Genomic DNA, 27330 nt, shown 5'->3' with positions numbered 1-27330 from the left:
CTCTGGAGTTGGGGTTACAGGCAGTTGTGAGTCACGTGATATGGGTGTCATGAACTGAACTCTGGTCCTATGCAAGAGCAGCATACCCACACTCTCAAAGGTGGAGCCATCTCTCCAGTCCTGAAAGTTGCAATTCTTAAGTTGAGTGTTGAGTGTATGGAAATTCATTTCATTATCTGCATTTGTGTGTGTGCCTTCCAAACTGATGGACAAATACTTTTTCCATCAAGAAAAGTGTGTAGAGCAGGGATGTACTCAGTGGTAGAGCACTTGGCTACATGCTGAGGCTCTGGCTCTCACCCCTGCCCCCACAGCACTAAATCCAAAAGAAGGGAAGAAGGGAAGGCAAACTCCCACTTCCCAAGGCAGAGCAAACCACCCCTTCCCTCCTCGGGAGGCTCCAGTGTTTTGGCCTGTGCAGTGCAGAAAACAAGGACCAGGCATGCATAATTCATGGTATCTGGTAACAGGTAATGAAAAGCCACTTCTGGTGCCAGGTCCAGCGCCAGTGGTCGGGATTTAACGAGACCTTCGCTGGCCTCACTGCTCCCTCTCACATTACATTACAAACCTCAGGCTCTGAATCCTGGGCAGCCCTGGTGTCCTGTCACATGAATAATGAAGCGTGGGGTTGCTGCGATGGTGTGCCTTTCACCAGCCCCTACCTCGAGCACACCCAGCACCTCTGCAAGGATCTGAGGGGCTCTGTCCAGGAAACTGGAACTTCTTAACCCCTCAGGGCTCTGGGCTTGGCCAGATGGCAGGGTGGTAACTAGGCTCTGGCTTGTTTTATAAAAAACAACTGAAGTAGACATTTGCTGTTTGGAATTTATGTGGTAGGTAGGTGGGTGTTTGCACAAGTGCCCATGCACAGAGGTGCATCGTTTGCAGGTACATGCGCACACGTGTGAGTGGTGTGTGTGGAGGCCAGGGGACATCTTCAATGCTGTTCCTTTGAGACAGGAGTGATCACTAGCCTGGGACTCACCTATTAGGCTGGGCTGACTGGCCAAGAGCTCAAGGATCTGCCTCCCTGGGCTGAAGATACAAGTGGATTGCATCGCCATGGCTGTTCTGGGGTTTGAACCCAGGTCCTCCTACTTATAAGGCAAGCACTTTACCAGCCGAGCTATGTCTCCAGCCAGTTTTTGTTTGTTTTTTGAGTTGAGGTCTCGTTGCACAGGCTGGCCCAGAGCTCATTACGTAGCTAAGACTAGTCTTGAACTCCTGATCATCTGATGCCCAATTGCTGGGACTGCAGACATGGCTACCGCACTCTGCTTCCATTCATCCTCTGAAATACCCACTGAGTCACCTTTCCTGGTCACCCTCTCCCACAACTCTGACCCACACCTCCCATCATGCCTCTGGCTGTAACTGGAAGAAATCGCCTATACCACAGACAGTAGGAAACTGGCAAGCATACTCATCTGCTGTTTGTTATCGGGTAAACACACACACACACACACACACACACACACACACACACACACACACACACAGATTCTAATGCTACAGTCTTGTGGAACTCATGGAGGCTGCTTACCAACACACATGCATCACACAAAACCATCCCACCCACGATTCAGCCCTCAGCCAGGCCAGGATGATTTCAATGACATTTTTACCTCTGTCCATATGCTGGGAACACCTGCCTAGCTCAGCTCTTGCCTTGACGAAATCAAAGATGTCTTGGGAGGGCACCACTTTCTCACGGTGCGGGTCCCACCCAGGAGAGGAAGCGGGACGCTCCTGGCTCCTCATGGCCATCGCCAGACACAGGCATGTGCCTGCATCCAGTGGGTGAAGGACACTGAGAAGCGCTCCTGCATCTCCCCTCTCCTCTTGGGATCACTCATCTACTTCCGGGTCACTCCTCACCCAGTGGAGCTTAGTTCCAGATCACAGTGTTTCTGCCAAGCCAGGTGCCCAACATCAGTGTTGGGGACTCAGCCCCGACTCAGTCGGAGCCTCCAGCCTCCTGACCCTCCAGCTCTGGGCCCTCCACATACTCATCTTTATCTTCTTCTCCCTGAGACATTCAGCAATAATTCTGTTCTCCAGCCTGGAATGTCTTTCCTAGCACTTTGCCTGGCTGCCTTCTTCATGGGAGAAAGTCCAGGAGTGTTGGCATTTTTCTTTTCTATCATGGATCTGTCTTCTCTCAAGTTTACCAAAGCTGATGATTACATATTTCATTCTGATTTATACCACATATTCAACATTATATATTACAGAAGACAGTATAAATAAACAAACATTTATCCTTAGGAAAATGATGAAAATAGTGTACCTTTGAAGCTGAAAACCATAAAACACAGTATATTAAAATACTTGAGCTGGCAAGAGGGTTCAAGTCTGATGACCTAAATTTGATCCCTGGGACCCACACAGTAGAAGGAAAAATGGACTCCTTCAAGTTATTTCCTGACTTTCACACATACACCATGATGTACATGCACTGTGCCTCCCAAATAAGTAATTAAAATATTAAAAATTATATAAAATATTAAAGTTGTCAGATGAAAACTTCTTGCGTTTTTTATTTGCATTTTTCATGTTGTAATTAGGTCTTTATTCAATTGAATACATACTTTTTTATTTTTTACAGCTGCTTGATAGCATGCCTCTCTCTCTGTGTGTGTGTGTGTGTGTGTGTGTGTGTGTGTGTGTGTGTGTATGTTTATACATACACACTTGAGACAGGGTCTTACTTTGTAGCCCTGTCTGGCCTGGAACTTACTATGCAGACCAGGCTAGCCTCACACTCACAAAGATCCACCTGCCTCTGGCACCTAAGAGCCTGGATTAGAGCATGTGGCACCACACCCAGCACGCATATAATTTTAATTGCTATTTTTATTTGATTCTTTCATTTTTCTTGTCATCTCTTAAGCCTGCATAACCATTGTTTTTAATGGCTATCTATTATTCCACGCAAGGAAACACCATTACCTATAATCATTTTTATCATTGGTTCTTTCTAATTCTTCGATTAGTTCAAACGCTTGCAGCAAGCAGCTGTAGCCAGTGGCCTTTTCTTCTTCTGCACTGTTTCTTTAGACTGTGTTCTTAGAAATGGAAATGCTGGTTTATATGGACCATCCTATTAGTCTTAGTGTTGCTAGCTTCTCAAACCTATCCAAGGCCTTCTTGGGAAAATAAAACAAACAGGACTGAGCCACCTTGAGCCATTTGTGAAATGGGATCATGGAGCTGATGGCTTATGTAACTGCTTCCCAGTTCACTGGGGGTGAAGGATGGTGCTGTGCCAAGTCACCATGGCACAGGCTTCCCATTCCCAGCCCTTTTCTAGCAATGTCAATGACAAAGTCTCAGTCTCGTGCTGATACGCCTTGAATGCTATTCTAATATTGCTTACTCCCCCTTCAGTAGACAGAAGAACCTCAGCAGAACCTCAGGAGGGAAGAGGACCAGGCCGAAAACCAACAACAGCAGTTTGTTCTCTGTCAATCATCACCTACCTGTATGATTACAATTATTCCTGGTACTGGCATGGGGGAATTTTTTTTTTCCAGACAGGTTTCTCTGTGTAGCCCTGGCTGTCCTGGAACTCACTCTGTAGACCAGGCTGGCCTCAAACTCACAGTAATCCCTGACTCTGCCTCCCATGCCACCAATGTCCAGCATTGTGGGGTATTTTGAAAGAGAGAGACAGAGGCAGGCAGAGAGAGAGAGAGAGAGAGAGAGAGAGAGAGAGAGAGAGAGAGAGAGAGAGAGAGAGAGAGAGAGAGAGAGAATCCAGGAGGCTGAGGCAGGAGCATCATGAGTCTGAGGCCAGCCTTGGTGGTACAGTGAGTTCAAATCAATCTGGACTACACAGAAACCCTGTCTCTAAATATGGTTCAGTGGTACATTGTTAATCTGACTTGTGCAGAGTGTTGGATTTGATCCCCAGCAGCACAGAAATAAATAAAGGCACTTAGAGAACTAGAGCCCTCCAGCACAGCTGGTGGCATTAGAAACTATGATAGGCACACTGGGAAACTGGCAGTTCCTGAAAATGCTAAATATAGAGTGCACCACCCGACTCAGCAATTTCACTCAGAGCTATGTACATTGAAAACATGTCTACACAAAACCCGTACACAAATGTCCACACCAGCAATAAGCATGATCCCCAAGCCCACCCTAAATATTCTTCAAGAGATGAATGCTTAAGTAAAAATGTGGGGAGCTACACAACGAAATATTATTTTGCAATAAAAAGGAATGAGTACTGATGCGTGCTAGAACATGTGTGGAAACAGAAAACAGCCAACTGTGAGGATAACAGTGGATACAGTTTCCTTCAGGGTGATGAATATGTTCTTTAATTAAACAGGGGTAGCGGTTGCACAATTTTATAAATACACTAAAAATCATGACAATTTATCTGTGTCTAAAAGTACCAGGATTAAACTCTAGCACCGCTGTTATTAATACACAGATGCACTCAAATTTATCACATAGATTTTTGTAGAAAAAAAAAAACTTAAAGCCGGCCATGGCGGTGCAGCAATAACACTTGCGGCATGAGTGAGCCTGGAAATCGCTGCCCCCATTGTCCAGGCTCCAGCCTCCCCACACTCACCTGAAAAATGATCCGTAGAACCCCAGAGGCAGCTCAGGAGGGAGCGGAGGCACAAGCGGCCCCTTAATCGCTTCAAAGTCTCAAGTGTGTGACTTAATTAAACTTCCATTTCTGGAGTGTGTAAATAATGGAAAACGGCATTTACGTGTAGTGCTGTTTACTCTGCAGCCTATTACTAAGAGACACACTGAATTATTAAAGCAGGTAATTGGTTCTGCTCGGCCCCTCTTCCCTGATGTCACCTCTCTTACCAGAGTTCCCCTTAACTGACAAGCAGAATTAACTCAGGCAAGCCTGATGCTGTGATACGGCCAGGGGAGGCAGCAAGCAAGATCACACTTCTTTAACAGACAACCCCAGACTGCCAGCAAGGAGCCTTCCTCGGGGAAGGAACGGCAGAAGTGCCCTGCAGAAGACAATGGCTAAGATGCTGATTCCGCTCACCATAGGCAAGAGGGCTTGAGAAGTGTTTCTCGATTGCAATGCTTCGCCGAACCCATTTGGCTATCTGAATGTGAGAGAAGGATGTAAAGGAGCCAGGAGGGCGGGTGAAGAAATAAATGGACACACACACACACACACACACACACACACAGCCCCTGGAAAGGCAATCAGCTGATGTGGAATGCTATCCAAATCACGTGTGGGCAGTGACAGTCACTCACAAATGTTCTTTGAAAAACCACACAAATTTTAGTTGTGTATGTGTACATGTGTGTGTGTGAACGCACATGCATCCGCGTGCATGTGTGTGGAGAGGCCAAAGGACCACCTCAAAATGTCATTCTTCCTTAGGAGCCATCTTGTTCTTTGAAGTAGGGTCTCTCTCTGGAACATGGAGCTTGCCAATTCAGCTAGGCTGGCCAGCGAACGAACCCCAGGCATCTACCTGTCTCTCCCTCCCCAAAGCTGGGATTTCAAGTGTGTGTTTTTCACATGGAGGCTGGGGGTAGACCTTGGGTTTTTTTCCTTATGCAGCTAGGACTTTACTGATGGAGCTGTCTCCTCAGCCCTAATCCACACGCTTTAGAAACGTGAATGAACACAAAACAATTACCCGCTGAAGCTGTGATCGGGTCTTTCACTTGGAAGGCAGACACAACACCGAGAACTTTACTTACACTTAAATCACTTTTAATGACCCGTGGTTTGGAGTCAAATCAAGTACCATTAATCTTTCAAGACAGCCAAGCTGACAGCTTGCCTTGGAGTCGTGGTATAATATGAATAATGTCAAAGGCATGCCAAAAACCTGCCGGGTGTGGGGGGGGGGGCTTAATAAAATTATTTGATAAACGCATTAATTATGAACGGTTCATTTTAAATTTGGTTCGTGGTATCCGAAACATGGCTGAGTTCCTAAACAAAGTCTAGGGCTGATGCAGAGTAGGTGTCTCATGTCTGAAGTGAGTAGCCATGTCTGTGTGGGGATGTGTGCTTTCTGACATTTCTGCACACACATACACATGCTGTGTAATTAGTGAGTGTCACAGGAAGGAACCAGACCCAGGGAACACACTTAGGAGGCCAGGCTCCCCTTCACCCTTCTTGGTGGTTTAACCCAACAGAAATCATTTTCTCCTGCTGACGAGAGATATAATCAAGGTATGGGTGGGGCCAAGCTTCCTCCAAAGGGCAAGGGAAGACTCCTCCCCAGGCTCTCTCTAGCTTCCGGGTCCCAGCAATGCTCAGAGTTCCTGACAGTGTAGCCATGACACTCCAGCTGACACTGTGCCTGGTACATTGCCCCATATAGCTCTTTGGTCTTAAGTCTCTTCCCTCCCTCAATTCTTCTTCTCCCTTTTAATTTTATTTTAATTAATTTGTTTATTGCCTTTTGAGATAGACTTGCTATGTAGCCCAGGCTGTCTCCAAACCTGTAATCCTCCTGTCTCAGCTTCCTGGGTGTTGGGATTACAGGCATGTAGCAGCGCACCCAGCCTATGCATGTCACTTGTCCTTTCTTCTTCTTGTAAAGATGCCAACTCTCAGACTTAGGCCTCCCCCAAGTCTAAGGTCTTCTTGAGATCCTTAGCTGGCTGAATCTGTAAAGACCTTTCTAAACGGTGAACTAACGGTCTGCGGGTCCAGGTGGCGGAGGCCATGCTTCGGATCATTGTGCTAAGCCTGCGACACAAATGAGTTGGAAGGAGCCCTCTGTGACTAAAAAAGCTTCCATCAAGGCTCCTGGGGTAGGCTGGACTCCAGTCCGGGACTCACGGCCTTCTCGGGTGCCCCTGTGTGGGGCATGATTCCCACGACACACCTAACCAATGATCTGCCATCACTTAACGTCTTTCGTTTTTGTGTTTCTTTTTTTTTTTTTTCTCTAATTTTTCTAATTTTTTCAAAATTCTGTGCTGGCGCCTTGACTGACACTCACTTCTCACTTCATTTCTTTTTTTTTTTTTTTTGCCTTGGGATTGTTTCTGATACAGGACATTCGATCTCTCCACTCTCTCTTCTTTTCAAAGTAGGATGCTGTTGGGATCCTTAAACTATGAACCAGCAGAGTGAGCTTGAAACAAATGGCCCTTGATGTGGAAGGGAGGAAAAGCAGAGGTCACGTAGAATCAGAAAATTTTATCTCAGCCCCTGAAAAAGAGTAAGAGTTCCCACCTCGAGAGGGAGGCGAAGGAGAAATGGCCTCTCCAGGGACTTCCCATCCTCCAAAGCCTCAGGTCAATGACCAGATGTTCAAATTTATGGCCATTTATAAACGTTTAGTTTGGGGGCACCTTTTGTCCTTTTTTTTTTTTTTTTGGCAAATTATATAAGTAATTGTTGAGTAGTGATTTCCTCCAAGCTGAAATTTTCTATCCTGGAGGGAGGAAATGAAGACCCAAAATGTAGGGGCTGGAGAGAAGGCTCAGGGGTTCAGAGCACTAGCTGAGGACTAAGGTGTGGTTCCCAGCACTCACATGGCAGCTCACAACCACTGTAACTCCAGCCCCACGAGATCTGACGCCCCCTTCCGGCCTGTACAGGCACTATGCATGCACACATGCACAGACATACACGCAGAAAAAAACACCCATATGCATTAAAAAATTTCACTTAAAAAACCCCACTAACCCCAGAAAGACAGTCATGGTATGTACTCACTCATAAGTGGATTCTGGATATAAAATAAAGAACAATCAGACCACAACCCATAGAACCATAGAGGCTATATATATAGCATGGAGGTCCCTAGGACGACTGTGGCTTATAATAAATTTCGGTTTTACTCAATTATTGAAAAAAAATAGCCAAATGAATGGAAACACATGAACTATGAACCAAAGGCTGAGGGGCCCCCAGCTGGATCAGCCCTCTAAATAGGTGAGACAGTTGATTGGCTTGATCAGTTTGGGAGGCAACTAGGCAGTGGGACCAAGTCCTGTGCTCATTGCATGAGTTGCAGGGACACTTGGCTCAGCCTGAGAGGAGGGGACTGGACCTGCCTGGACTGAGTCTACCAGGTTGATCGCAGTCCTCGGGGGAGGACTTGTCCTGGAGGAGGTGGGAATGGGGGGTAGGCTGGGGGTAAGAGGAGGGCGTGGGAGGGGGGAGAATAGGGGAACCCATGGCTGATATGTAGAACTGAATGGTATTGTAAAATAAAAAAACAAAAAAACCCACTAAGTATGTAAACAGTTCACTCTCAGGAAGTCCCTGAAACTTAGCAGATTCACAAGGCGCCTCCTCCCCCAAGGTTACCTGAGCAGTCGGGACTGCTGAGAAGCAGGGGCTCTCCTACCTGTCAAGCTGCCTGCAAGCTGTGCAGTGAGTTCTGGAGTTCTAACTTTTGAGGGTTGTCACGATGCTGAAGTGGACGTTTAGTAATAGATCTGCCTTTGAGTCCCCCATGTCCCAAGGTGGACTTCAGGGGTATCCTTACTGTGTTCTACCATCATTCCCTATCTGGGGTGAGCAGACATTTGCTCACATCTCCCCAGAGAGTACCGCATAACAGTAACACACATATCCATTACAGAAAGCTCTGGAAACAGACCAGCACCGGGGGAGCGCTCGTAATCAGCTTTGTAACCACTGTCAATATTTTGGTGTTTAAGAACTATATACAGGGCTGGACAGATGGCTCAAGGGTTAAGAGCACTGACTGATCTCCCGGAGGACCTGGGTTCAATTCCCAGCACCCACATGGCAGCTCACAACTGTCTATAATTCCAATTCCAGGGGACCTGACACTCATGGCAAAACACCAATGCACATAAAATAAAAATAAATAATAAAAACTTTAAAAAGAACTATATACAATATACGTGAGAATGTGACTAGACACACATTTTTATTTATAACAAATTTTTAAACACTTATCGTGTGTGTGTGTGTGTGTGTGTGTGTGTGTGTGTGTGTGTGTGTGTGTAGGCACATGTGTACCACAGCCCACACATGGAGGCCAGAGGAAAAAGCACCTTTATCCACTCATCTGTGTCCCTGGTCCTACATTTTCTTTTAAGCTGGAAAGGGAGAGTTTTTATAACTGGCTTTATATAAGTTATACATTTCAATTAAAAGAAAAAGACAACACTGTATCAAAGAGATCTTTTCCAAAGGGATTCTCAATAGTGATAAAGGGTTCGGAGTTTGGGATTTGTTCCCAAGAACAGCATGTGGTTTGAGGTTTTGCTCTTTGAGGCCCACAGGCATGGCACAATTTCTAGGTCTACCGTTTGGCTGTACTATCTAGAGCAAAAGCTTTCACCGTCTCCACCCTGGGACTTCCTATCTGTAATATGGACACACCGGTGATACTGGATGTCTGCTGGCCTTTACCCTTCTCAGGAGTTTCAGGTAAGAGTACCTCAGTTATACTTTAGGGGAGCTGCTCTTCAGTTCTCAGTCCCCGAGGTTTGGACAAAAGCCTCATACCCTCACAGCTGCCAGCACAGGTGTGGCCATCAGGGGGTGCAGGTGCCTGGGACCCAAAGGCACAAGTCCAGATCTGCTGGTGTTGTGGCCGCGTCACGAGACCCCCAAGCAAGACCACCACAGATCCAATATCTGATGCAAAACACACAGGGGTTTATTACAAGCCCAGGCTTGGTCCTAGTCCAACACACTGGCTAGCCAGGTGAAGGAGGATGGCCCTGAGCTCTCAGGGTGAGGGGTTTTTAAAGGGGGAAACCGCAAACTGGGTGGTACAAGCCTTGGTGTCCTATGATTGGGTGAGGCTGTGTAACCTTTGAATTCACTGGTTGGGGGTTACAGTTATCATTTTGGGCAGGCCTGGACAAGTCCCAGGCTCTGTCCTTGAGCTGCCATTGGGGCTGGCTGGCCTAGCACGTTTACACTGACCCATGCACATAGCTCTAAGCTGGTGAGGGGTCCCAGACAGTAAACAACTGGCTGAACCTTGAGCAGTCAGAGTTTGTGCAGAAAGGGAGCTACTGCAAGGATTATGTCTTTTGTTCTCGGGCCTTCCAGAAACTGCTTGCTCAAGTCTCAGGAAACTGAAATTGAGGCCTGATCTCTGAGAGAAGACTGAGCAGCCTGTTATGGCATCTGTTTGGTCCTTTCACTGGCAAAGGTTCCACAGGGAGAAAGCACCTGAGAATGTCACTCACACTACGCTTGAGGACAGGGGTAAGATGGTCCTGATCACACCTGTAACTGGGCCCTTGTCTCCTTTGAAGTCTCGGGGCTGGGGTCAGCCATTTTCTGTCCCTGACGAAGTGATACTGTGGGTAGACTGGACACCTACTGCTTGCTAGGGGAGATGTTCTGGCCGACCCAGTGATAGGAGTGACTGGTCAGGTGACAGTGGAGATTAAATAAAGAGACCTCACAACACGCTTCGCACCTGTCATAGTTAGCTCCAGACGTGCACCCTGGGGAGAGGGAATCTCGACCGAGGAATCGGCTCTCTTGGACTGACCCACCGGCATGACTGTGGGGGCACTTTCTTGACTAATGATGAATGTAGGAGGGCCCAGTCGCTGCCCACTGTGGTGGGGCCACCCCTGGGCCAGTGGCCTTGGGTTGTACAAGAGGGCAGGCCAAGCAAACTATGCCAGTCAGCTGCATTTCTCCTTGGCCTCTGCATGAGTTCCTCCCTCCAGGTTCCCGTCTTGGCTGCCCTTGATGGTGGCCTGTGGCCTGTAAACTAAATAATCCCTTTCCTCCCTTGCTTTGGTCAGTGTTTTATCAGGCAGGAGAAAGATAACTAGAATAGTACCGTTCATGACTGGTGTCCTCTCTCTCTCTCTCTCTCTCTCTCTCTCTCTCTCTCTCTCTCTCTCTCACACACACACACACTAGTGCTGGGATTACAGGCATGTGCCAGAATACCTGGTTCAGTACTGTGCATAAAGTAATGATGAAGTAGTCATTATCATCATGGTTATAATTAAATATTATCTTTATCAGATATCCTTGTGTTTCTCTAAATATGTTGTATCCGTGCCCAAACCAGGCTGGGAGGCAGTTCGGCAAAAAGCATACAAGCTCTAAATGTTGCAAATCAAATTAAAGGGTGGGCAGACTTCGTAAAATTCTCAGACAATGACCCGGGTTTCCATTAACCCACTCTCTGTCGATAAAAAATCAATTACTTGAATGTGTATGACTTTGGGGTCACTAGTCTGACAATGTTAAGACCTTGAAATTCTCAGAAAAAAGGGGGAGGAAGAAAATAGAGCACAAAGGCTTGTGCCTCACCACAGCCATGGACCCTGAGGAGATACGTCATGGACAAAGTTCTGCATGGAGGCTTAATTCTCAGGAAATATGTGGCCCACACCCTGCTTTCTTAAGACTAAAACAACTGGTTCTGTGTCCCTGAAGAGACATGAGGGTCCTAGTCAGCATCTAGTAGACATCAGAACACCACATCTGAAACTCTCAGGGAGTCAGAATAGGGGGTTCAGTCTCCTCCACTCCAGCAGTCATTAGTCAGGAGACAGGACCTTGTGTCCACTCACATGAGTGGAAGGCAAGTCTCAGTGTCCTCAAGTCTGAACTCCTCCCCTCCAAAAGAGCCTGCTCGGATAGATGTGCCCCTGAACCCTCACTAGTACTTCTGCCCCATGACTTATGCTGGCACTTCACTTGCCTCATCTCATCCCACCAGTGAACTTGTGAGAAGGCCAAGGATTCCTGAAGACTGATGTATTCAAAATCACACATGAGGCATCTGGGTCCAGTTATGGGTTAGCTCCCAGCTAACAAGTGGTGGGCAGTAAGAGTGCCCAAGGACAACAAAATACTCTGAGGAGGGCTGTGAGTTAGCCCTGTACCAGATGCTTTACATCCATCCTTATTTGACTTCTCTGGACCTCTGTTTCCAAATCCGCAGATTCAGAAGTCATATTTTTGATTATGCATTCTTTATGTCTTATGGAAGAGGTTGGTCCCTTGTTATACAGTATGCATTTCTGCTAGATTACAATATTTCATGTATTCACAGTCATGGTATCAAACGTCACATTTGAACACACCAAAGCCACTCTGCCGTCACAAAATCAGGGGCTCTCAATGAAGACGCTCTTCTCTGGCAGCTTGACTGGATACATACATGTGGGTGCGTCTATGAGGGTATTACCAGAAAGGTTTAACTGAAGTGGAAAGCCCGACCTACCTATGAGTGTAGGGGACATTGTCCCTTGGGCTGAGGTCCTGGACTGAATAAAAAGGAGAAGGCAAGCTGAGCACCAGCATCTCTCTGCTTCCTGACTGCAGATGCAATGTGACCAGCCGCCTCGTGATGATGAACTGTGTGCCCTCAAACTGTGAGCCAAAATTAGCCCGGACTTACTTAAGGCTCCTTTTTTAAATATTTTGTCACTGCAACAAGAAAAGTAACCAATAAGGAATCAAGTCAAGAAAACTCTTATTTTCCAGGGAGTAGTTTTCAGAACTTCATCATCTGAACTGAGCCAAATGCTGGGAAATATTCTGGAGAAATATGAAATGAACTTTATCGTCAATAAAATCCTCATCTTTTGTTTAATTTTTACATTGGGATGAAATACAGGTGCTGTAAAATTTTGTCCCATTTATTAGATGGCAGATGAAAACACGAAGTGTTCTTTAGAAAAATAAAACTGTTATCAAATTTTCTCCCTCCTCACCCCGATCCGGTGCCTCTGCGCTGCTGTGTTGCCTGGCTTTCCCACCCCATGCGGGTTTCCACGCTCTCTCAATGCAGTCCGGATTCCTCACTGGGTCAGAGGTTCCCCACCTGTAAGTGGCCTAAGCTTAGTATGCAATCAAGTCTACAAAGCTGCTGTGGTGTAGCAGAGGCTTACTTCCTGTGTACCCCGGAAACCACTCCCCTTTGTCTCCATCGATGGCTCCGTGGTTTTGATTGAGAAAATCTAGTTCGGAGCTAAGATGACTCCAGATCCAAATAAGAGAAACTGCAACTCCAGCCTGTGTAACAGGAAGATCCGAGGCTGGATGGACCCATCTGCTGATTCTGGGACTCAGCAATGCTCTCGAAGTACTCGATATTAACCTATGATGGTTAATATTGATCGTCAGGAGCGAGGATCACCACGGAACAAACATCCGTGAATCGCTGTAATAGTTTCTAGGCTAATTGAAGGGCAAAGACCCACCCTAAGTGTGGGAGGCGCCATTCCACTGTCTGGAGTCCTGGACTGAATGAAAAGGAGGAAGTGAGCCGAGCACCAGCGTTCAGCTCTCTGCTTCCTGACTATGGCTGCTGTGGGATCATCTGTCTCCGACTCCTGCCGCAATGACTTCCCCCACCATGATGGTTTGGACCCTCACACTGTGAGCCACATGGAACACTTCCTCACTCAGGCTGCTTGTGCCAGGCAGTTTGTCACAACAATGAGAAAGGTGACTGTAATAGAGCCCTATGACGCTCTCATCCTGTTTCCTCAGGAGCCGCGGGGGGCTATTCCACTACTTATATCTAGAAGACGGAGTCTTCTGTCCCGTGTTATAAGTTCATCCTTTTGGGCAAATTAACTGCAGCTAGAGAAATGAATGGATCAGTGTGCTTGGTCCTAGATACACAAAGCTTACAGCTCAGAAAAAAATGGGCTGTTGTAGTTGAAATTTTCCTGTGTCCCACCTGGCCCGTGGTCAGGACAAATCTCTCTCACCCGCCAGACCTGCGGATACAGGAAAACTTCAACTACAAGCTGTCATCTGGGCTTAAACCATCCGTCCCTTGGGGCTGTGGTTCACACAATAATTGTGAAGGGACTGAGGAAATGGAAGTCAGATGCTGTGGTAGTTTGAATGAAAATGGCCCCACGGGCTCATAGGGATGGGCACTATTGGGAAGTGTGGCCTTGTTGAAGTAGGTGTGACATTGTTGGAGGAAATGTGGGGGGCAGGGGAGTGGGGCGAGGCAGGGAGCTTTAAGGTTTCAGAAACTCAAGCCAGGCCTAGTGTGACTCATTCTCTTCCTGCTGCCTGTGGGTCAAGATGTAAAACTCTCAGCCACCTCTCCAGAACCATGTCTGCCTGGAATGCCGCCACGCTTCTTGCCATGAAGATAATGGACTAAATCTCCAAACTGTAAGCCAGCCCCAATTAAATGTTTTCCTTTATAAGAGTTGCTATGGTCAGGGTGTCTCTTCATGGAAATAGAAACCCTAACTAAGACAGATGCCAAGTACAAACTCTACCATACCCGCTCCCCCAGGCGGTGTGAGTAGTCTCAAGGGATCAGACTCACTTAGCTTACATCCATTGGCTGATCTGACCTGAATCTGACCCTCTGTTCCTTCCTACTCCCTTCCTCCAAATTACAGGCATTTAAATCAAGCAAAGGCAATGGGATGGGAGAGAAAGTCTGCTGGAGCTCCTGGGAAATTAAAGCACCCCTCTCCTGCATATGGGAGGGAAGGAGACAAGGATGATTCACCCAAGTTAGAGCTGGAGACATCAGCAGGAACCCATGTTTAGCTAAATGTAGACACTGATGATCATATACAAAAAGATTCAAGAGGTGTGCAAATAGTCAGGGACGTATACATATACATTTTGCTCAGTCAGCTTTGAAGGCTTATAAGAAATAACATCCCAGGAGCAGCAAGCATGCCCAGTGTTCAGCTCTTAGTTACAAGTACTACTCCTGCCCCCTGCCCTGACACACACACACACACACACACACACACACACGCACGCACGCACGCACGCACGCACGCACGCACGCACGCACACGCGCGCGCGTTACCAGGGTTCCTTGAAGAAAGGGTTGATAGCATGACTGTACAGGATGAGCCCTGAGCATTTTCCAGTGCCAGAGAGTAAAGACAGACCCAATCCCCAACAAAACTACAGATAAAACCAGGCTTTTGTGTGTGTGGCTCAGTGGGAGAGTGCTTGCCCATTGGGCGTGAGATCACCCAACACAGAGTCAAACCAAAAACTCACTGGGGGACATGCGGTCAGGGACAGGAAGAGCCCCTGGCGGCCAAAGTGGGAACAGTTTTTAGCAACAGAACAGCCCTATGGAGGCGCAACCCAAAGCATGGAGATTCTTGTGTCCAGACTGACAGAAACAAGGAGGAACTGAAGAGACAGACACCAGTCTCCCCGGAGGAGGGCTTCCAGGAAGCCGTGTCAACTCTGATCAAACTCCCCACACCTCAACTGTGGGTCGTGTTCCCTTCCTGTGTGCAGAACAGGAAGGGAGACAGGGCAGGGCAACAGCCCAGAGCAAGTGCCACCTCAGCCAGGTGGCCAGGACCAAATTAGTAGCTGAGAATCTCTCTGTTGTTGTTGTAGCCTTGGCTGGCCTAGAACCGTTTACATAGAAAAGGTTGCCCTTCAACTCCTAGAGATCCGCCTGCCTCTGCCTCCTCCGTGCTGGGAACAAAGTACTGTGGTGGACAGGGTTTTCCTTCTAGAGCTCTATAACCCGGGACTATCGTAAATACTAAAAACTGAGTAAAATATCTCAAATATTCCGCTAAGGAGACCTTCCCAAATAACCCACCAGTGTTCTCCCTAACCAGCCAGATTTTTTTTAGATTCATTCATTCATTTATTCATTCATTCATTCATTCATTCATTTATGTATTTATTTATTTATTTATTTTGTATACCGTGTTCTGCCTGCACACCAGAAAAGGGCACCAGATCTCATTACAGATGGTTGTGAGCCACCATGTGGTTCCTGGGAACTGAACTCAGGACCTCTGGAAGAGCAGCCAGTGCTCTTAACCACTGAACCATCTCTTCAGTTCTGTAGAGCATTTTCTTAATTACTGACGGATGCCTCTGAGCCATCTCACCAGTCCCCCAGCCAGATCTTTAAACACCTGTGGTAGAACCCAAAGGCAAGTCTCCAAAACCTGTCATAAACAGGCAGTCTAAGAGACTACTGCAGTGTCCATCCTGAAAAGGCGACAGCATGTAGCAAGGTCTGCTGAATGGCACCCTAGAACAGGGACTTGAAATGAACATTAATAATAATGTCTCAACGTGATTTCATCAACACAGCTGAACCCCAGCAGTGGAAGATCTTACAAGTCGCATACTGGCTGGGACAAGGTGGACCCTGCCTCTCTGTTCTCTAGTTCAGTCCATAAATATTCACCGAGTATCCACCATGCGGTCATCTCTGCCTTAGCTGTCAGGGATAACTGATGAATGGCACAGGCTGTGCACCTGAGATGGGAGAGGTAAATCAAACACAGTGCTCACACAGCTTTGACTGCAACAAAAACAAACCGTTGACCAGGGTGAGCGAGGAGATCTAGAGGGGTGGGAAGTGTCCCGATATGCACAGCTTGGAAGGCATCTTTGAGAATAAGACGTTGGAACATAGACCCAAAAGAAGTGAAGTCCCTTGCTACATGAGGATGTGGGCAGGAACGGCGGCCCAGGGACTGAAGGGAAGACAGAGAAAGATGAGGGCAGGGGACTGAACTGGGCTGAGATAGTAAGACCACACGGAGAATTAAAATGTAAAGTTTGTTTATTACGTGGGGACATGCACAAGTGTGGGGGTCAGAGACAACACTGGGGGTTTCCACCTTGCTGAGGCAGGGTCTCTCCTGTTTCTGATGGTGTGCTGCATAGTCCAGGTTAGGTAGCCCTCAAGCTTCTGGGCAATTCTGTTTCCTCCTCTCATCTCATCCCAGAAGAGCTGGGACTCCATTTTATGCAGCCTTACAAAGAACATGCTTTTCAGGCTGACCAATCTCCTCTCCCACCCAAGAATTTTATTTAGTATGATGGGACACGCACACACTGGACAGCTTTAAGCCTGCATAGTGACCTGCTTTGGTCTCACTTGTTCAAGATTATTTCAACAGCTGTATGGAAAATGAACTATAGGGGGCGCTAGAGTAGAACCACTCAAACCAGAGTAGGCTTCTGCAGTGAGTGGTCCACGGATGGCGGACAGCCGTACCCAGGGAGATGGTGGAGACGGTGGAAGTATGTTTTGTGGCAGAGCCAGTAGGACTAATTTGAGTGGGAGTGGGTGTGTGCCAGACAACAAAACTGAGCTCTAGGCTCCACAAGATGTCACACCTGGTGAAGGCACTTGCCACCGAGCCTGACAAATTGAGTTCAATTCCTGGGACCTACATGTTGGGAGGAAAAGAACAGAGTCTGGAAAACTGTCCTTGGACTGCCTACCACATGTGCTCTAGACCACATGCACGTGAACACACACACACACACACACACACACACACACACTCATATGTGCATACACACGATCAAAAAATGAGCTGTGAAGAGAATAAAGACCGACAGCTACACAACGTCAGAGATGTTGCTAAGTCCTTGACTTGACATCATGACTGTCCGCTAAGGCCCCCATCTAATTCTGAGAGGGCAACAGATAGATTCTGCTGCATGACATCATCCCTGTTTATTGAGACCTTTGTTCAGGCATGAACCCTCTGACGAGACTCATCTCGGAGATCAAAGGGAACCGCAGGAAACTGGTGAGGAGCAAGGATGTGTTTCCTCTCACTGGGGTGGCTGGGGAGGCGGCCAAGTGCAGCCAGCAGCTTCTCCATTGTCTCCTCTCCTTCCAATCCCAGGAGGGCGGAGACTCCATCCTCCACCGCACAGCAAATGCCTGGCAGTCTATGTGCCAGACACATTTGCCGAACAACTGTGGAGCACACTGACAGAGGCAGACCATGGGACCAGGAAGGACCTGAAGTCTTTTTCAGAAGCCACATTTTAGGGGCTGATGAGAAGATTCAGTGGGCAAGGAGCTTGCGGCTAAACCTGAGAGCCCGTGTTCAACCTCAGAACCGACATGGTAGAAGGAGAGAGAACCAACTCCTACAAGTTGACCTCCACACGTGCACCGGGTGACAAGCTCATGCACACACACACACAAAACAAATATACGTAGCAAAAAAAAAAAATTTTTTTTTTCTGAAAGAAGCCCTATTGTAAGAGAAAACAGGCTATCCCAGAAGAGGAAGAACAGGGTTCAGGAGGGGTCTGAGTCTGAGCAATCAGTGAGACAGTGCAGGGAATGTGGAGCTGACCCTGCAAGTGACAGCACGTGACAGTCATGGCTGCAATCCTCATGTGCTCATCAAAGGATCATCACATTAGAGCTGGAAAGGATCTCAGGAAACTTTGGATCAATCTGCTAATTCTTTTGTAGATGAAGAAAATAAGATGAAAACGGCTTGGGACCAGAACCCAATCTGCTGAATGCCACAGGCCATGTGCATCTTCTTTTCCCCTTTTAATAGTGGTGTGTGCACGTGCGTGCGTGCGTGCGTGCGTGCGTGCGTGCGTGAGTGCATGTGCGTGTGTGTGTGTGTGTGTGTGTGCCCACGCACGCGCGTGCGTGCGTGCGTGCGTGCGTGAGTGCATGTGCGTGTGTGTGTGTGTGTGTGCCCACGCACGCGCGTGTACTGCCGTCTGTGTGCTACATCACATGTGTGGGGGTTGAAGGACATCCTTAGGAGTGTCCTTGCCTCCCACTGTGTCTGAGACAGGTATAAATGCCAGGATAGCCAGCCCTTAAGTTTCTGGGGGATTCTCCTTTCTCAGCCTCCCACCCCAACATAGGAGAGCTGGGGCTGTAGGTGTGACCGTGTCCAGCTGGACCTGAGTTCTGGGGATCCAAACTCAGGTGCCCACACCCGCATACCAAACACTTCACTCAGCGGACCATCACTTCAGCCCTATTCTTTTTTATAATGCGGATCCCCAGTTACATTAAATTCCCTTTTCCACACGTAGGCTCAAAGAGTTTTCCAAAGCAAAATGGAAATGCAGTCTTCTAAAACCTGAAATCTATTCCCAAGTAAAACTCTTATTTTAGAATTTAGCTTTTTTTTTTTTAATCTCTTAGCAAACTTCTCTTATCATTCACTGAAGATTGGGCAGCTCACCATGTCCCCTTTTTTATTTGGCTGCCAGGAAGCTTACAGCTAAATTTAGCACTTAATCCTTCAGTAATAGTGGTCTCAACTGTTAGCAAACAGCACTTATTACTCCCCTCCCTGACCTTCTTATACAACTATTTTAATGACTCTCTTGCCTATGTATCTTTTACTGTGGTCACCTCAAATTCTTTGTGGAAGCCAGCCAGGCCTAAACCATCCAGAAACCAAAACAGAAGAATTTCATTTCTGTTGGGCTCTACGGTGGTGGCTACTTCCAGGACGGTGTCCACCCATGATGGCATTCATGACCTGAAAGCTCAGACCTTCCCTCACAGCCTCGCGTTTACGCTGAAGGGAGTCACCACGGGACAGATTGCATACAAATGGCTAGTCCTGAAATTGTAGGGTCTGCCTGCTCACCAGGCAAGCCCATGGAAAAACTGCTGAAAATGAGAACAAGATGTGAGAGGAGAAGGAAGGCATGGCTCCCCTTCACACTGACTGACGTGGCAGAGCTTCCCTCCGGCAGGGCCCTCAGGAGGCCAGCCTGGGCTCGGGCGTGGTCAGCAGGTGGCCGGCTGGGTCCCGTCGACCCTCGACCCTCGAGCTTTCTGCTAACTACAACCACACATCTAACCCTCACCACGAGGGAGAAATGAGATCACGCAGCCTCCATCTCCTCTGGATTCTGGCCACGTAAAAAGATTAAGCCACAAGGCTTTCTCTTCCCTCCCTAAATGAAATTCCTTCTCAACCACAAAAATTTCACCCAGGCAGAATTTAAAAAGCAATAAAAGAGTCGGGGGGGGGGGGGGGGGGGAGGAGGGGATCTTGCTCCCTTTTCACCTCAAACCTTGAGTTACCCTTGGTGGGGGGGGGTAGCAAAAGAAAGAAAACGCCCCCAGAAAATGTCGACTGTTTATGTATTTGAATCTGAGATGCCTGGTGGTATTTTTTTTTCCCCCACTCTTTCCAGAGTTTGTGAATTAGTTCTTCAATCCTCCGGCGTTGGGCATCATTTCCATGATCATCTAAGAGATATGTTCGGAAGAAAAATGGCTTCCAGGATCCTGTTGCCTGGAGCAGTACAGCTTCTCTCTGGCGTCCATTGGGATTCTATTCACGATCTCCTGCGAGTCAGAGCCAATTTGTTCAGATGGAGACAAGAGGATGCTGCCCCAATGTCCCCAACACCTTGAAGAATGAGACACATCCATGATGCTTCTCTAGAAAAACCTCAGCGCAGTGATGGATTGCAGGCAAGACGGTCGCCTGACAGCAGGTTCTGTCCAGTTCCAGGCTGCCTGCGTCTTTAGCCTCCTCTAGCTCTTACCTGTAAGTCCAGCACAAACAGCCCTTCTGATTCGGAGTCTGTAAAACTCAGATAATATACCAATGGGTGGTGCATCATGGAGCAGCTCCGCCAGCCACTCTGACATGTACTCAAAGCAAAGCCGAGGGATGAGGAGATGGCTTTGTTGATGAAGAGCAGGCGGGCCCAAGCATGAAGACCTCAAAGTTCAGATCCCCGACTTCTGTAATTGCAGCTCTGGGGAGGTGGAGACAGGGGATCCCTAGGGTTTGCTAGCAGCCAAATCTGCAAGCTCCAGGTTCAGTGAGAGACCATGTCTCAAGGGGGGAAAAAAAAAGATGGAGAGACCTGAGAGAGACGCTGGATGTCAACCTCTGGTCTTCACAGGCACAAACACGTATGTACACACAGAGTGCAAAGGAGGAAGGCAAAAACACACATTACTGCCCATGTTTTAGGATTCTGTAGGGCTGACTGAGGTCTAAGAATCTACATTTGAAACAAGTTTTCATGATGCTGTACAACAGTTCTAATACTGGGAAGTTTACGGACCACTATCAAAGGGTTACTGTAAGGACTGCAGTGTGTGTGTGTGTGTGTGTGTGTGTGTGTGTGTGTGTGTGTGTGTGTGTAATTATTAATAGCTATTTTTACATGGTGCTGTTGACACTGTTTGTTTGTGTTAAGTGATGCCAGCTTTTGTTATCTTAGACATCATAATGAACTTGTAGCTTAACTCTGAAATAATCTACTGTAAATAAGAAACCCCAGCAAACTGGAGGGGGGAAAAGCCCTGCTAATTATACAACAGAAATAGCCTGATTTTTAAAAGTGCATACTCAGAACTTGTAAAGAGTTCTAAGAACTTTAAGGTCTCCAATTGGAGGTGGCAAGATGCCTCAGTGGGTAAGGTATCTACTGCCAAGCCAGAGGACCTGAATTCATTCCCGGGAACATATCGGGTGGAAAGATAAAACCGACTTCTGACCTCCACACATGCCTCCCTCAACATGCATACACAAAATAAACAAAGTAATTTAAAAAAAAGACTTAGATTGCTGGGGTATTTTCTCCCCTGACATATATATCCATGTGCATATATTGCAAGTAGAAAGAGAAAAGCTGACCCAGCTACTTCTTAAGGTTTCGTGTTTCTCTTAACTACAGTTGTTTTTTTTTAAAGCGCTCAGACTTCGTCATTATGGTAAAAAAGAATTCTTCAACTTGTTTCAAGTAATTAAGGAGCCAGCAAATGTGGTCGTTGCAAGGCAGTTAGAAACAGCAGCCCTGAAGGAGCAGAGGAAACAGACGAACTACAAGACTCGGGGACTGTTCAAAACCGTCTCCACAACAAAGGAGATGAACACGAATCCCTAACCTGCGGGCATCCGGTAACGCCAGGACCAAAGATAAAAAGCTGCGATGAAAGGCAGCCGCGTGGACCGCCTCGTGTGGGGAGAGGGCAGGGTCGAAGGTTAAGATGGTTTCCCAGCGGGAGCCTTTGGCGGTCCTGCAGCTCCAACAGAGACCAGGAAACCCCCAGTCTGCCTCTCCCCCGTGCCACGCACCACTCCCTCCAAGAACAAAACTTCTTTCTAATCAACTTGAGCCAGATGCCGGCTCGCGGGCAGCACGCGGGTACCGGAGCTTGCATAGAACGCAAGCCAGTCCTGGCTCAACATCCAACTTTTCCAACTCCCATCAAGATCTGAATTCTCCCGTGAAACAAGAGAATGAGCTCCAGTTGCCTGGCGATGGCTTTTGAAAAATTAAACAAAGAGCACATGTTTGCAAGAACGCAACCAGACGCCTTACCCTGACACTTGCGACCCGTAATCTACAAGCCACTTTCTCTGACACTTTATCAAGGAGCTGCATGGGTGTCACCAGGGTGGTCTGCGTGTCTCGCGGGGTGGGAAGAGGTAGAGAGTGGGTGAAACTTGGAATCTGCCTCTCCATCCATCCAGCCCCAAGCCGCCCTTGAACTTGGCACCGGTGCGGGTAGCGAGACGCACGTCCCCAGATGGGAGGGATCCAGGCTGCCACGACTCACCTCGCCAACTTCTCGCGGCTGGCGGCGCGCGGGCGGCCGGCTCGGGGGCGCGGGCGCGGTGGCCGGCGCCTAGGGGAGCGACGACCGGCGACCCCGGGGAAGGCGTGGGGCTCCGGAGGGCGCGTGGGGACCGGCGCGTGGCGGCGCTGAGGGGCAGCCTCGGGGCGCGCGGGGAACCCGGGGGGCTCCGGGTCGCGGCGGGCGCGCAAGGACAGCAGCGCCAGCAGCAGCACGGCCAGCGCCAGCAGAAGCAGCGCTGCCGCCTTACTGCGGAGCTTCATGGTGCGGCGCGGCGGCCCCGGGGCGGCGCGGACCCTCTGCGCATCGCGGCCCGCGGCGGCGCAGCGTCCAGGCTGGCTCGCCCGGGACTGGGGTTGAGGCTGGCGGCTGCGGAGGAGGATTTGGGAGGAGGTGGAGGGGGAGGAGATGAGAAGCAGGGGGAGGGTTGGGAGGAGGTCCGTGTGGACTCGGGTGGAGCAGCCCTCCCTACCGTAGTGTGTGGAGTAGCGGCCCTGCAGCCCACCACGGGCCGCCAGGCGCCTAGACCTCAGGTAGCACAGGCTCGCTCCACCTTCATTCATTCACTTCAGTCATTCTGTGAGTACTCATACTCACCCAGGCACTCGAATCCCCTCCCTGGTCCACCCAGTCGTTCAAGGACTGTCTCTCTCCGACTCAAGCAAGCATCCACTCACTGAAGACTCACTGCCACCCACTCACTCGCTGTCCCACCAGCTAGCTCCCTCACTGTGCCCACTCACCCGTTCCATCCACCACTCCATCCAGCTCCTTTATGCATTTGTTTATTCCATACCTGCTCCTATCATTGGTTTCATCCATTATTCAGCAGGCTGTGGCACCAACCCAGTCCTTCTTGACCCGGGGCAGAATTTTTTGCACCAATGAAAGACTGCTGGATACAGTCCCGCTAGACCCATGTACTCTACCGCAATTGTAAAAACGGATTGCAAGGTTTAAATCTGAAATCTGACAGTCACTGGCTTGATGAACCTGAGATAAACACAGAACTTTTCCAAGCTTGCAAAATGGGAATGATTAGGCTGCTACAACAGGCCTCTCTGAGCATCAAGTTAAAATAATCCTTTCAAAAAGAATTGCACAATGTGGGGCTCAAAATGGGGGACCCAGTGGAATTTGTGGCAATGCATACAACAAAATAGTTTACCATACATACATACGTGCAATTCTGTTTTCCTTCTGGCGCAGAGCTAAGATAGAGTAATAACTTCACAATCCAGTGTAAGAATGGACTCTTCAGAGATGTCATCATTGGCGACCACCAGATCCGAGTCAGAATTGCACAGCTATTTTCCTACGGCATCCCAGTCAGGATCTGAAACATGAGGACATTCTCTTCTACTCTGCCTGAACTGACAGGAAGCATTCTATAAACTCTCTCTGTGGCACGTCTTGTTGGACAAAAAACACTAGGGAATCACATTGTCCCCGGGCTTCCAGAAGTTGTCTTATAACTCATCTAAAATTTAATTACACTATAAATCGTTATGTTAGCATCTGATTACAAGTCCTTGGGGACCCGTTGTACTTAAAGTTATAGCAGTAAGGCTATCTAATAAGTGGGAGGCTCTCACCATACAAGCATCTAAGAGGTAGCAGGGGCACGGTTGGCAATCTATGTGGCAAACTTGGAAAGAAAGGAAGCAGCTCAAACAGTGCCGTGGTCCTCCCTGGCTTTGCGAAGAGCCCAGGTGTCATAAATCCCACTGTGAAGTGTCTAGACTCGTGGGAAGGATGCTCTGGGTGGTCACAGTAATTAGCAGCTTCTTCTGGCATGTTGCTGACATTGCAGTGGTGATCGGGACACTTGGCAGAGTAAAATATTGACCTGGGCCAAGGGCCAACACAGATACTCCAAGACCTGGCATTTGGCTTTCAGATTCAGAAATGCCGTTATTTTGGAACATGGCCCAGTGGGAAAAAAGCTCCCCTGAATCTGCCTAGGTGCCTTCCCACTTCCTTAAGAAGAATGTTGTATGCAGCAAAGACCCAGTCAGGCAAAGTAGGTCAAAGCAATACATCACTGTGGCCAGGGTATGGGCGTCAAACACAAAGAAAGAACTTGGAACCAATAGACTGAATCAAACAGAGAACATGCTTTTGTAGTTTACTGATGGATATGTGCACTCACGTTTGTGTGTGGGGTGCACATGTATGTACAGGTACGTGTGTGTGTGTGTGTGTGTGTGTGTGTGTAGAGTGTGGATGGCAGAAGACACTTGGGCTGTAGTTTTTTAGGCACTCTACACCTCTGTTGGGGGAAGCAGGGTCTCTCACAGGCCTGGAGCTCACAGAGTAGTCTAGGCTGGCTAGGTGGCAAGCCCCAGGGACCTCCCTGTTTCCATCCCCAATGCTGAGATTGTAAGAGTGCACCAACACTCTTCAAGGAAGGGGGAAAATCTCTCTACTTTTTTTTTTTAATGTGGACTCCAGCCCTCTGAAACAGCATGACCAAGGCAACTTATAAGAGAAAGCATTTAATTGGGCTTACAGTGTCAGGGGATTGGAGTCCACGATGCCAGAGTGAATGCTTGTTGGTTCCTCTCTCAGCCTCCCAAATCTATTTCTCCCTCTGGAATATTGACACCTCTAGCTACTGGCTGCTCTTGCCAGAAATTAGACCCATTCTCTTTCCCTCACTTTCTAGATGGATTATCTATAGCTTCATAAGAAGTAGCTCCAGGGAGTAGGGGTGGGGTGGGGGTAGAGGATGGGAGGAAAGGAGGGAGGGGAAACTGTGGTCAGTACGTAATATAAATAAAAAATTGGCAATAAAATAGAAAAGCAGGTCCAAAATATAGTGGGGTAAAACAACGCATATCTGGGTTTTTGTTTGTGTTTTTGAGACAAAGTCTCACCATGTTACTCCAACTGTCCTGGAACTTGCCATGTAGTCCAGGCTGTCCTCAAATTCACAGAGATTCCCCCACCTCAGCCTCCTGAGTGCTGGCACCACCCCTAGCTACAATGCATATTTGATTTCACAGTTTCTGCATGTTGAGAATGAGGTTGGTTGGCCAAGGTGTGCTGTCCAATCAGAAAGTTCAGCTGGGAAGTATGGCAGATGGAAGAATCCAGCTTCTCTTGGTCACTGGACTGAAGGCAACTGTTCTTAACTGGCTGGGGACCAGATACCTTCTTCAGGTCCTTGCTGGATGTGGGGGGGAGGGGCAGGAACCTTCCTCTTTCTATCAAGACAGGGTCACAAGATGAGACAGACACTCCTAGCAAGATAAAAGCTCCAGGCTTTTTCTACCAAATCTCAGAGGTGGCTAATCCCATTGCTTTGCCATTCCAATCCACATCCATGGGGAGGGAATTACACAGGGTCTGAATGCCAGGAGGAAGAGACACCTGGAACCCCTGTGAAGCCCTACCTTCCTACCCTCGCCCCCTATTCAGCAAAACAATTCCTTCTGTTGGTGGCCCCTCCCAAACCTAGCTGGTAGCTGTGTAGAACCCGACACAGAAACCAATACCAGGTAGGAACAACCTACCCTTAGCCAACAAACTCTGGGGGCCCGTTGGGACAGTTCTGAGAATGAAAGCCCCCAAGGGGGATGGTTTTAGGATTTCAGTGTTGTGAGGCTCCCTCTGGGAGACTCTTGCAGCTTTTCACAGCAAGTATTGGAGAAAAAGCTCTGCCCACTTCTGGCAGGGGACAAGAAGTGTCCATTAAGCCATTTTGAAGCCCACCGGGTCTTCCAAAGAAGGCCTCCCTTTAAGAGAAACTCCCTCGAAGGCTAAGTTTATTGAGGTGTAACAGAACCCTACCAACATTGGGGAAGGGAAAGACCCAACTTCAGCCCCTCCCAGTTAGCTTGTCTTCCTTAAGACTGATGTAAGGCACCGAGGAGCACTTGTGATGCCCACCCCTGAGTGCCACGGACAGCAGAGACTTGGCAAGACTGATCTCAGCACTGCCCAACACTCCTTTCCTTCGCACCTTGCCAGCACATCCCCAAAGCCACCTGACCTCAGCTCTTTATGCCCAGTGCAGAATCCTTGACATTCGGCAACAACAGAAACATCCTAAGGCATGTGAAAAGGCAGAAGGCACAGACTGAAGAGACAGTGCCTGTACCAAATGAGTTTCAGATTCGCTGCCGCCGATGTGACACCGTTAATGGGATGACCAGTTAGGGGCTTCAGACAAGTGCTCTTAATATCCTAAAAGCTCCAATGAGAAGAGCAGGACAACACGTAAGAACAGATGCATGATAAAAAGAAAAAAAAAAGATGGGAATTCTAAGAACCAAGAAGAGCTTCTGGTGACTGGAAAATTAAATAAAGCCACTGAACATATATGAAGATTTTTTTTTTCAGAAGGGTCTCATTTCCTTATGTCCAGGATGGCTTTGAGCTTACTACGTAGCCAAGGATGAACCCTCCTACCTTCACCTCCTGAGTGTTGGAATTACAGAAATATGCAAGATCAAGGTAGCCAACATCTTAACAGATGGCTGGCCTGGAACTCACAGAGATCCGCCTGCCTCTGCCTGCCAAATGCTGGGTCGATATTTTCAATGTGTCGATATTTTCAATGTGGCAGGCCTTCCCAATTGATCCATAGGGTCACACAACTGGCATTCAAATATCAGGTTTATTTATTTATTTATTTGTTTTTATTGTATGTACATTAGTGTTCTGCCTACATGTATGTTTGTGTGAGGGTGTCAGATCCCTTGAAACTGGAATTACAGACGTGTGTGAGCTGCCATGTGAGTTCTGAGAACTGAATCTGGGTCCTTTGGAAGAGTAGCCAGTGTTCTTAACCACTGAGACATCTCTTCAGCCCCCCAAATACCAGGATATTTATTTGATGGATATGGACAAAATGCTTTTCTATTTGAATGGAGAGCCAAATGTCTTCAAATAATCAGCTCAGTATTGAGGTTAAAGACAGTTATATTATTAATACTATAAAGCTCTGTAATCAATATAGTATGGTATTGGTGGAAATACAAACAAATCAGTACAACAGAATACAGCGCCTAGATGTCAATTCATGCAAATTCCA

The 27330-nt window shown here is 48.0% G+C and overlaps 1 protein-coding gene across 1 annotated transcript in view; it reads right to left on the bottom strand.

Moving 5' to 3' along the window:
* Nucleotides 1-22634, bottom strand: part of Gxylt2 (glucoside xylosyltransferase 2) — a 94623-nt gene extending 71989 nt beyond the window's left edge. The window contains exon 1 of the mRNA XM_076567466.1: nt 22272-22634. Within this exon, the coding sequence (XP_076423581.1) occupies nt 22272-22552 (281 nt within the window). The 5' untranslated portion in view covers nt 22553-22634. The remainder of the gene's footprint in view (nt 1-22271) is intronic.
* Between the last annotated feature and the right edge of the window lie 4696 nt (nt 22635-27330).

The sequence above is a fragment of the Peromyscus maniculatus genome, chromosome 3 (assembly GCF_049852395.1).
Source record: "Peromyscus maniculatus bairdii isolate BWxNUB_F1_BW_parent chromosome 3, HU_Pman_BW_mat_3.1, whole genome shotgun sequence".
Taxonomy (NCBI): Eukaryota; Metazoa; Chordata; class Mammalia; order Rodentia; family Cricetidae; genus Peromyscus; species Peromyscus maniculatus.
The sequence above is the reverse complement of the archived record's forward strand: the minus strand, read 5'-3'. Positions and strand labels throughout refer to the sequence as shown.